This window comes from Cyanistes caeruleus, chromosome 1 (assembly GCF_971803275.1).
Source record: "Cyanistes caeruleus chromosome 1, bCyaCae1.hap1.1, whole genome shotgun sequence".
NCBI classification, from domain to species: domain Eukaryota; kingdom Metazoa; phylum Chordata; class Aves; order Passeriformes; family Paridae; genus Cyanistes; species Cyanistes caeruleus.
In genome coordinates, this window is record NC_141701.1 from 40669584 (window position 1) to 40681347 (window position 11764).

The 11764-nt window shown below is 35.0% G+C and overlaps 1 protein-coding gene across 4 annotated transcripts in view; it reads left to right on the plus strand.

Moving 5' to 3' along the window:
- PCMTD1 (protein-L-isoaspartate (D-aspartate) O-methyltransferase domain containing 1) overlaps positions 1–8314 on the plus strand; it is a 41053-nt gene extending 32739 nt beyond the window's left edge. For all 4 annotated transcript variants that reach the window (XM_086888326.1, XM_023921141.2, XM_086888339.1 and 1 more), the window contains 3 exons: positions 756–927; positions 2498–2621; positions 5632–8314. In XM_086888326.1, coding sequence (XP_086744452.1) covers positions 756–927; positions 2498–2621; positions 5632–6002 — 667 coding nt within the window. In that variant the 3' untranslated portion in view covers positions 6003–8314. The remainder of the gene's footprint in view (positions 1–755; positions 928–2497; positions 2622–5631) is intronic.
- The last annotated feature ends 3450 nt before the right edge of the window (positions 8315–11764 follow it).

Here is an 11764-nt window from a genome sequence, read left to right on the forward strand (position 1 = left end):
GTTTTGGAGAATATATACAGTTTTAGTAATAAAGTACTGGCCTGTACATTTTTCCTTTGGTATTTTATGCAGTGACAGAGAACACTTAGAGTCCTTGCAACTTTTGTTATAAGCTTGGATCCACTAAAATGCAGCTGTATAACTTCCACTGACAAAAATGAGGTGTTTCTGAGATAACAAAAGGTTTGGGTTTTTTGCTTTGCATGTGGTCAAAAAATGTCAGACTTTTCCATTGAATTCCTGTTTGGGGAAAGGTGGATTGGGTTCAAGGTCGTAAATTGGGAGGTAGAGAAAAATGAGTCTTTAAAAAGACCCTTAACTGATAGAAAAAGGAGGGGAGCTACTAGCAAATGAAATTTTTCAATGTTTATTCAGCAGCCCAGATATCTCTTATTATCTCATACTGTTTTAGTGGCCCTTGTACCATTTGGTTTAAGATGTCTTTGGATCAATCTATTTGCTTGTAGTTAGGAAGGTGATGTTTTGAAGATTTCTCTGTTTTGCATAATGTGTAATTGTAACTGCTTAAGAGTTTTTTTTTTTTTTCTTCAGTAGTCGCTGGTGTGGCAGAAAAAAAACCAGATTACATTCAAAGTAATGTCTTAATACAAACTTTTAAACTATGTATGCTAATCATTGTTCATTATATACGGGAAGATATGGAATATATTTTTATATCTTTATCTGGACTGTCTTTTCTTAAAAATTCTAACTTGAAATGTGTCCCCTCTTTCTTTTTTTGTTCTTCCCCTTAGATTTGAATTCTGTGAACCTGCCTTTGTGGTTGGTAATTGTTTGGAAATAGCCTCAGACAGTCATCAATATGACCGGATTTACTGTGGAGCTGGAGTCCAGAAAGACCATGAAAACTACATGAAAATTTTATTGAAAGTTGGAGGCATTTTAGTAATGCCTATAGAAGATCAGGTGACTTAGTGTCAATTTCCCCTTCTTATCTTCTAGTATGAGAAATATGTAATTTAAAGAATGCTTTTGAGTATATATTTGACTAAATTAATGTTCAACTAATGATACTTTAATTTGGTGTATTATTGCAGCTAAGCAGATAGTAATCTTTTTCATGAAGTCTTGAACTTTTTCCCTTAAATTTGTAGGAAAGCATCAATATTCTGCTTTTAACAAAGTCTGTTTCTTGCTATTTCCTGTGTGTTATACCAGAACTGCTTTGAAATCTACCTGCCACACAGATATTTTTAGTCAATACTTCAAAACAAAGAAACCACGTGTAAACCAGGAGAATTGGTTTGAAAGAATACAAGCTAACTGATTAGTGGGACATTGCAGGGGGTGAAAAAAACCAAAGGAAAAATACGTCTGTATTTGCAACAGTTTTCAATGTTGCTTTTCCATATTAGATTTAACGCTTTTCAGACAGGGGCATATTATTTTAATAATGCTTCGCACTTTTATCACTTTTCATCCTTAGACCTCAAAAGGCTTCTCAATGGTAAGTAGTATTCTCCCTGTTTTACTAATAGGGAAATTGAGAAAGGCACATCATGTGACTTAAGTTGATGTCCTTGTAAATAAAGATAATTACTAAAATGCTTGTTGATAAGCATGTTAGTTACTTTACTTTCAAAGAAGAGTTTTTACATTATCTATTTTCTTAAAATACCAAAGGGATTTAAGCATAGCCTGCATGATTCTGTTCCATAAATAATTTCATTATTTATTCAACTAAGATACTATCAGCTGAAATTGAAAGAATCCAACTTCAAAGTAGTCACAATTTAAGAGAGAAATTAAAACTGTGACTTTTTTTGCCTTCTATACAAATGGATAAGGACTTAGAACATGTAAAGTGTGAGGTACAGCTACACGATCTGAGGTAATCAAGCTTGCAGAAAAACACCAAGGAAATATTTTATTCCTGTTGTCTTCCTGAAGGGGTGGAGAATTTACCTGGTAGACAGGAGTCCAGTTCTCCTCACAGGTGCACAGCATACTGAAAGAGCATTACAAATTGGCAGCAAGGGAGCTTTCTGCCTGAAAATAAGGAAAACAGTTTTTCATAGTAAGAGTGGTTGAACACTACAGCAGATTGCCTAGGCAGGTGGGGAATCTCATCCTAGATCTTTCTTCAGTTAATCGGAAAAGCTTCTGATTTAACTTTGAAGTTGGCCCTGTTCAAGAAGGAGGGTAGGACTCCAGAGGTTGCTTCCAATCTAAATTGTTCTTTGATCTTTTGGGAAAATGAGAAAAAAACAAAAAAAACTTACCTTAGTTTTTACCTTAGGGCCTTTGTTTTCTATCTGCATCTCTTCCCATTAGCAAAGAGCCTTATTCAGTACTCGAGTGAATAAGTGATATTTCAAGGATTATCAAAGTCCTTTCTGTTTATAAAACAGCCTTAATTCATTAATTTTGAAGTTAAAAAAAAAATAAAAATAGCAGTGTGTTTGAAACCAATTTGAATAGTATTATGACTATGACAAAATTTTAACCACTGATTTATTTTGGTTTTGTTTTTCAGCTAACACAGATCTTGAGAACAGGACAGAACACATGGGAAAGTAAGAATATTCTTGCTGTTTCATTTGCTCCACTAGTGCAACCGAACAGAAATGACAACGGCAAACATGACACTGTAGGACTCCGTAAGTTTGTGCTCCCTCCCTTTGGCTTGCTGAGATGTTAACAGTGCCTGATGTTGGAGGTCTGGAAGTTGAGAGGCTGTGCTGTAGAAACATTCCTTTTAGCAAAGCAGTAGTTCACTGATACGTTTTTGTGCTCCCAGTGTGTTGGTTTGCAGTTCATATTCTGAATTTAAGTGATTAAATGTTTTCAGCTTGTTTCAGCTTCTCTATTACAGTGGTATAGATAAAACAGCCAGCTAATATTAGGTCCCTTCTAGTGCTAACTTTCTCATAATCCACCAGGGGAATTTCTTCTTTTTCTTCCCCCTGAAATGGAAAGAAGAGGTCTAAACTGGGGCTGTGGTATGATAGGATATTAATTAGCCCAAGTGTGCTTTGTCTGTTTACAGTGGATGTAGTCATAGCTAGCAGTTTGTTATTAGTAACTGGGATTGGCTTTCTAGCTGCAGTGCTTTGAGCAGAGGTGGTGAAGGTATTTAGAAAGTCTTTGGAAGTACACCTGTTGCCAAATGGTAAGGTAAGATGACGTCAGGGAAGGAGAAAAAGCTGACAAAGAAAAGCGTAGAGTTGAAATTTTCTGTCAGAGTTGTCAGGGTTAGAAGTAGAACACAGAGATATGGTAGCATGTGGGAAATGAAATAAATGCAACAAAGAGACTGAAAGATAACATGTTTTAACTGTGAAACTGGTATAAGCCCTTCACGAATCCAGGATGTCCTATCACCGTACGTTGCCTGTAACTGCTGATCTGGCTATTAATTTTGAGTGTATGTGAGCTTGCTATGATAGGTACTTTTATGTTTTCTATGCAAAGCATAGAAGATAATTTCCTTTATGTAATCTATTCCTACCCAGAAATAATTATTTTTTGTTGTTTTAATGCTCGGTTTGAGCCCTCAGAAATAATTTCATGAAATTAGTTTACTAATTCAAGATTATTTTTTTCCTCTGTTCTATCCATAATATGTAGGTTGTGTCATATCTAACAATGAAATACAGAGGTGGCTAGTCAAACTTGACAATGATTTTATACAGTCTAATTCCCTAGAACAAAAGAGGATTTTCTATCAATATTCCTAAATTTTCATAATGAGGAGTGCAAACCATGGACATTCAGAGGTGAATGGTAGTACAGGAAAGGTGTTTCCTGTGTTACAATTTAAAAATGAATTTTTAGTGAGAAGAGAAAAACATAACCAAATGTGGTATTGCTCACATTTAGAAGAAAAAAGTGTTAGAGGCTTGAAGTTGCACTGTAAAATGAGATCAGTGAGATAAGCTTCTTGGCACTGCTCTGGCAGACGTGGTTTTATTTAAAAACTTAAAAATAAAGCAGAAGTGTTCTTTTGGGTGTGTTGGGTCTACATGGAAGGGATGGGGGGTATAAAAAGGAATGTGCTGAAGCTCAGTAAATAAAATTTTAGATAATTTTTATAGCAACTTTGTCTATTTGTTTCAAATCCACAGTCCTATAATTTATCTTAAAAGTTCAAAGTAATCTAGTGAACATGCTTCTTCTGTAAACTTTAGCCAGAGGTTGCAAATGTCATTACTAAATAAACACAGAGTCTGTGCCATACTTTGGACAACCCTTGAATGCTTTCTGACACATATGTAGTGTTAAATATAGACTAAAATAACTCATATGTAAAATATCTGTTAGCCATGCTCAAAGTAGAGTTTTTGGTTTTTGTTTTTTTTTTTTTTGTAGAAAACTACAGAGATGGTGTTAAAAGGTTCATTTTATTGATGTAGTTATTGGATAGGATGCAGTTCACTAGCAGTAGACAAATGGAAATACATTGACAGTAAATATCCAAAATATTGCATCCTGTTCCTCTCATGAAAAAATGCTTGCATTTTTTATAATTGAGATGCAATCTGCAATCATGGTTTGTTTCACCTGAACTTATGAACATGTTTTGGATGGTTAGATAGGGTTTTGTTCTTGAATTTTGAGCTGATTTTATACTAAAGAAATAGGACTCCTTTTTTTTTTATTTTTTTATTTTTTTTGCCCCACTCTCTTTGGCATGACCTGAAATCAGTATTGTCAGTCTTAATATCCTTTCTGTCTCAAATAAATTAATTAGTCTGCAACTGAAGTCATTGTATGTAACAATAGATCTTGTTTCAACTACATCTGAAGCTTTTATAGCTAAATGGATTTTCTGGAAGTGTAATTTTCGAAATTATTTCTTCAGTAACTTCCTTGCTGTAGTCCCCATTAATTTTATGGTATTCTGTACAGGAAGGAAAGTGACACGTAAGAAAGTTGAACAAGCTTCAACTTTGGCTGCTGTACTTTTTTGGTTTTGTTTTCCTTGGAAACAGCCATCCATAGCTCATCTAGGGCAGGTGTCCAGCAGCCAACCAATATTCTGTCATCACCTGGCTATCATTGGAAAACAGAGTTTTTGTTTTTTTCTTACTTGTTGAATTGTTTTTTTCTCCCTTTAGGACTTGAGTAATTTTGATTCCTCTTCTGCTGCGAAGATGCAGGTGGCTTATCTGGTTCATCACCTGTGAATTAGACATGTCCCTCCCTCATCAGTTAGATTCAGTAGGAAGTGAGCAGGAGGCAAAGAAAGGCACTTGCCTAAGCAAGCATGGCACAGGGGTAGAAATTGTTTTCCCACAATAGGGTCTTAACAGCGGTAGCAGTAGGTTCCAAGGCATGCCAGGTGCTAAAAGGTGACAGTACTTGTATAATTTCTTAAATTTATTTTAGTGTTTTTATTTGTTCATGCTTTCTACGTCTCCTGCGCATGTGTTAGAAGACTTACTTGTTTCCTGGACTGTGCAACGGGGTTTGTCAAGGTGACAAATCTAACTTGTGACTAACAAACAAGGGGACTATCTAACCTTGTGTCATTTGCATATTTATAATTTACTAAAATTTCAGTTGAATTGTTTTTGAACATTAGTCTCACTGCCTTGCAGCTAGATTGGGGTTTTTTTTGCTACAGGGAAATTTCACGTAGTATAACTTACTTTTCTTTCATTTTAGCTCCGTGTGCTGTTAGGAACCTCCAGGACCTAGCTCGAATATATATCAGACGCACTCTTAGAAACTTCATAAACGAGGAGATGAAAGCCAAGGGTATTGCTCAGAAGGCTCCTCCAAAACGCAAACGCAGGAGATGTCGTAGACGCAGGATAAACACCTATGTGTTTGTTGGTAACCAGCTCATTCCTCAGCCTGTAGATAGTGAAGAAGATGAAAGAATGGAAGATGATAATAAAGAGGAGGAAGATAAAGATCACAGTGAGGCCTTGAAGCCAGAAGAGCCTCCTCGAAATCTGCTGAGAGAGAAAATTATGAGTCTACCATTACCTGAATCTTTAAAAGCATACTTGACCTATTACAGAGAAAAATAACTTGTTTTAAGTAGAAATAATGCCTACTGATAGTTCCTTTATTCTTGAAAATGTAGCATTTATTAAGAAGTAGGTGGACAAATTATTATTAGTCTTTCATCAAGACTGAAGTACAGCGATAAATGGTAACTTGTCTCTATCTTGTCTTTGCTACAAGGAAGACTTGCATTCAACAGTAGAATCCCTTTTTAAAAGTCTATTTTTCTTTAAATTTTGAAAATGCTGTTTTAACTCTGATAGAAATATATATTCCATTATGCAGCACTAATCAATATTTTGCATGGTAAGTCTTTTTTGGATCCCTAACAGATTTGTATTGATAAAAGGATGAGTGAAATTTTATATATGCTAAATAATTGGTTAAACATGTTCATCTCACTTGATGAGCAATTTGTCTGTATTTATTACTATTAGGGAAACATTTTAAACATGCAGACACTTATCCTCTAATGTCCAAATCAGACCCTTTTAAAATTTATTTTACTATGGCTTTGTTGCAATCATTATTACTATGTTGGTATAGATGTATTCCAACAACACAAGTGCAATAAATGTATACAGACACTGAATGAGCTGGCTTTAGTGAAATATGAAAATACAAGTTCTGAAATGTCAGACGACCCTGCTACTTCTGCATTTATCTTTTGCCAAAAGATCTTGTGACAACTAACAGCTTCTCTCAGAGCCTTAAAGAAACACCATATTGAATAAGAAGCAAAGCAATGCTTACTTCAGCTCTGCTTATATACTTAACTCCATTCTACACTGTCAGTATTTCTAACTAGAGGCAATTCCTCATTTGTGGGAAGTATAGGACAGTACATTTTGTTTATTTCTAGAGCTCACAGCATTGAGTCAAAAAGTTTGGTAATTCAAGATTGTAATTAAGATTTCAGTCATCTATATTTACTGCTTTTAAGTAGAGGTAGAATTTCAACAAAGTTTAGTTTGTATTGCTTATTGGGATAGCTATAATAGTAGAAGTTAGAATTGCAAATGCACTTTAGTAAAGTGAATTTTATACTTAACATGCATCTCCAAGAAGGTAGACTTGTGCCAGCCTATATTTTGTTTCTGAGCATGGCTCTTAGCACAAAAATATTTATAAAATCATATGCATCTTTTGGAAACCTAAGAGTAGCAGTGCAACTGTGGGGACCCACAATAGTGCTGATTTAAATCCTTCAATGATTTTTCCTCTTCTAGTTGTGGAGTTATTTGCAGTTCTCATTTATAACTTTGCTTTTACCATCTTAATTTCTTCATTCTGTTGTAACATAACCATGAGGGTAAACAGTTTATTAAGAACTTGGCATGATATGTATTAAAAACCACAATCATTGAAAATGTGGAAATAAATGTATGCTTGTTAGACCCAGTGAAAAACATTCCCATTGAAATATCCCCATGATACATTTTATGATACTGGTGACACTTCTTTTTGTGTAAAACAATGAACACAATAATCACATATTTCTAAAGCAGTAAATGTTCCTCTTCCAAATATTTATAACCAACTAGTACTCATATGGTCTAGAAGTCCAATTTTTACTTCAAAATATGTTAGCATTTTGTTGCATCTGAGAAGGACGGTCAGACACAATCCCATGACACTGACTCTTTTGGTGCATTTCATGCTGTAGTCCCTGTTTCTAAGGTACATCATAGTAATGTTTAAATGGAATTTCATGAAGGCCTGTTGTACCAGCATGTGGAGTTACTTTCCGCAATATATTTACCATATAAGTAAGCAAAAGTATTTGAAATAAATATTCTGACTTTATTTTAAAAGCAGGAAAACCTTATAAGAAATAGTTTTCCAAAATAATGATACTAATAAAGTAATTGTGATGCTTCAGCTATAAGAATTGAACATAATCTTGTTTTAAATGGGTTATTTTAGATGGAGGTTAAATAATCTGAAGTTTGAGATGTTTGTCTCTTCTTTTCTTGGAATCTACATCCATGAGCTCAAGAATGAGATGACTAAATATTACTTAAGTACTTCAAGGACTTTATACAGGATGCTTTTTGAGAATAAATTTCTGCATTCTTTCATGCCTGTATACTTGGAAAAATGGACAGTGGATGACTTGTCATGAATCTTCAGTATGTGAGTTTTTTTTGGAGTCACTGAAAGAATGTTTCCTCTGTGTTTTATATGTGGATTTATTTTACACTCTTGAATTTATATTTACATAAATAAAAAGGTAGAAACGCAAAATTAATTAAAATTTAATTTTTACCATCTCACTTGATGATGGGGACATTGTTGCAATAAAATGGTTTTTTGTGGTTTCTGCTTGCTTGAATTTCTGTGTTTCTGTGGAAGTATTTTCAGTTACTTGGAAATTCAGGTACCAGTTGTTCCATAATTAGATCAGTAATCTCTTAATAAAGGCTATTCTTGAATTTCAGAAGTATACATTCTTGCTAAATTGTGAGTTTTTGCAAAGGTTGAAAGATGAGATGTTATTCATGACACAGGGAAAGCTATTTTAATTCCAGCACTACTTTTGAAGTACTAACGTGAAGAGTTTCCTCTGGAGAGCCCAGAAACTAAACTTGAGTTATACACTAAAGAACATTCCCATGTTTTGGTTTTTTTTTGCTAAATACTGAATTTTTTTTTTTTTTAATCCTCATCTGAGCAGCTATCTGGGTCAAAACAAATAAGGAAAACTTGGAGGTAAGAACTGCAAGGGTGGTAAGCAATCACGGACACACTTCGTACTGCAGCTCCTTCTTGATGCAGCTTTATTTTATTGCCAGTTAGAGGAAAGATTCAAGGTGGGTCAGGTAGGCTGATGAGCAGTGTTATAATTGTGATCACTGTAAGGAAGGGTGAGATGAATTGGAACTTCAGGGAGGGGGTTAGCTTCTGTGTTCTGGACAAGGACCCAAGACCAGTGCAGTCTTTTAAAAAGACATGAATTTTTAATCCTGTATCATTCAGGAAAAACTGAGCAGCTACCTCCCAAAAACTTGAAAAGAGAAGTTTTCATTGCAGTGAGCATGAACAGCTGTGCTTGGCTGAGGACTCTGTTGCTTGTTCAGGTGCTGGCAACCTGTCTTTTTTTTTTTTAATCCTCTATTTTTTTTTCTCTAAACTTATTTTACTTATTTTAAAATGCATCTTTGCCTGTCAGTTTGAAAACAAATAGGGAATGTAATCAAATGTGCTATGTTCTGATTAAAGCTATTTTAGCTCATTAAATATTTATCTATATGTCCTCAAGAGTGTCTCCTTCCATCATTCATGTAATTGAGTAGAACTGAAGGCTTTGTGATTTACTAATCAGTCATAAAAGATAAAGGAGTGGTGTTCTGTGTTCTTAGAGGTGTATATGTGGAATTTCACTTTAATGAGCTGCTACTTATTTTGACAAACTTGAATCATGTATGAGGTGTTTTCCATAAACTTGTTCTGAGAAGGTCATTGGAGTGTAACTGGAACAGTGAGACTTTAAAGGTGTGTGTTAATTTTGAGATGTTTTAGTAAAACAACTTCAGTCAAATCTAGATGACTGGCTTGATCACTGCCTGTCTCTTACTTCTGTAGCTTCACAGTGTACTTGTCAACTTGTTGAATTACCCTGTTTTAGTGAAGCTGGCTTGTTTATCCCCAAGGCTTTAACCATGTTCATGGTCAGTATGGAAGCAAGAATCTAATGCTGATTTATCAGTGCATATCAGCATGATGGTACCATTTTCTTTCTTGAGTTTTCTGACATCTTTCATATTCTGTGATGCTTTTAAGAGAATTGTCAGAGGAGCAGAGGGAACTTGCACATCCTTTTTAAAGCTCTATCCTCTTCACTGCAAACAAGGAATATATGTAATATATTGCAATATATATGTAATACTTTGCAATATTTTGCAAAATACTTCTATGCTAGAAAGAAGGCACTGCATTGTTTTCTGTTACTTTTTCTTCATGCAGTCACGATTAACCATGATTTTAGCATAAAGAGAAAACAGCAAAGCAATAGGTATCAGTACATGCTAAATGTGGTGCATTTTGTTTTATAAGCATTTCCTTTCCATTTTGGTAGCCTGTTTATCCTGGCTGAAAAATAATTCATTAGGGTTTCCTGCTGCTCTACTGCTTCCAGGGATGCGTTCCATAGATAATCTTCACAAACTGAAGAATGTTCCTTGCAGGCAAGTAGATATGAAGAGTTAAATTGTGGTTCTTTATATTATAGTAATGCAATTAGAACCGTAGCACATACTCTTTATTCCTAATCCTCCTCTTGAAGTTATGCTCAATCTCCCTTTGTTTCCCTTGAATTTTAGATCCACAGCTAGAGAGGGTAACACAGCCTTCTGCACCTCTGACATGTTTCGTGGGCAGAATATTTTGTTCATGTTGATGGTTCCTTCTTATAATGATTCTCCTGGGATCACTTTAGGGGTAATTTTTATGTTGGATAATGTGCTTTTTGCATCTTTATTCGTTGTTCTGCCTCTCCAGCTTGTATTCAAGTGATCTGTATGTGATAATCTGCATATGTTAGATACAGTATTTTGTTTCAAGTTTTGGGTCTGCATATTTTTAAGACTGACTGTTTTAGAGCTGTGCATAGCTCTAGAATCTCCAGTGCCAAGGGTGGCCCACACCTTGATCCCCTTGCTGCTTCTTCCTGTGTCACCACTTTTTTCCACTCATACCAGGGCTCCATTTTCTGTACTACAGCACTGTGTGAGAATGATAAATAGCTTGTATATTACAGCAATGGTGGCATGTTTCTCTTGCCTGTATAAAGGCAGGCTTGTAGCACACAAGCATGGATGAGTGCATGGTTACCTTTAGACAACAGGTCAAGCAGAGACTGCTGTCTTTGTCCTGCCATGGGTGATGTCAGTACTATACACATGAGGCAGAGATACACAACCATTAAAACAAGCTTCATATCTTGACTCAGTGATAAAAAGCTTTTTTTTTTTTTTTTCTGGATTGGAACAGGAGCAGGACTAAAGGAGAGATGGATAATTTGTATGGGGAAGTTATTGGTAAATAAATGGAGCGCTTTATATAAACTACATAAAATTAGCTGCAAATTTTGATTCCTCTTTAAAAATATTTAATTTCTGCTGTTTAGCAGGTCTGCACAATGCATAGTCTTTGTATATGTTAGCTTGTAAGGAGATTGTGCTCTGTTTTAACCACTTTAAATACCTTAAATCTTTCCAGCCTTCCTATCTTGGCCTTTGGTTTTTCCCTTTACTAAATTGCAGAATGCGATTTTGTGCTGTAGTCGGTAAAAACAACACTGTAAAGCACTCCTTTTGTACTCTGCTCCACATCTAACAAATTCTATAAGATGGACTTTCAGTAAATCCTTAACAGTAGGGCCCTTTTTAGATTAACAACCTACAAAACAAAGTTGTGGGTTTATTTGTGGCACTTTGCTTGTTTTAGCTTGTTTTTATCAAAACTTGACGTGTGTTTTCTACACAGTCCAAAGTCAGCACATCCTTAAAAAATGCTTTTTTACCTTGCTGAAGAATTTTATCTGAAACGTGTGTAATGAAGGATACCAGAAGAGGGCAGCATTGTCTTTCGGGAACAAAGGCTGGCTGCTGGCAGCTGTTAGGAAACACAAAAAAGCTACACTGATGTTTTCATAATGAAATATTTCTTTGAGTAACTTGCTTAGATACAAATGCATATTTGTAAAACTTAGAATCATTCTCAGAAGATTCTTTATGAGTTTTCGAAATAATTTTCTGAAATTCCTGTGTTAGGTGTATAGTAT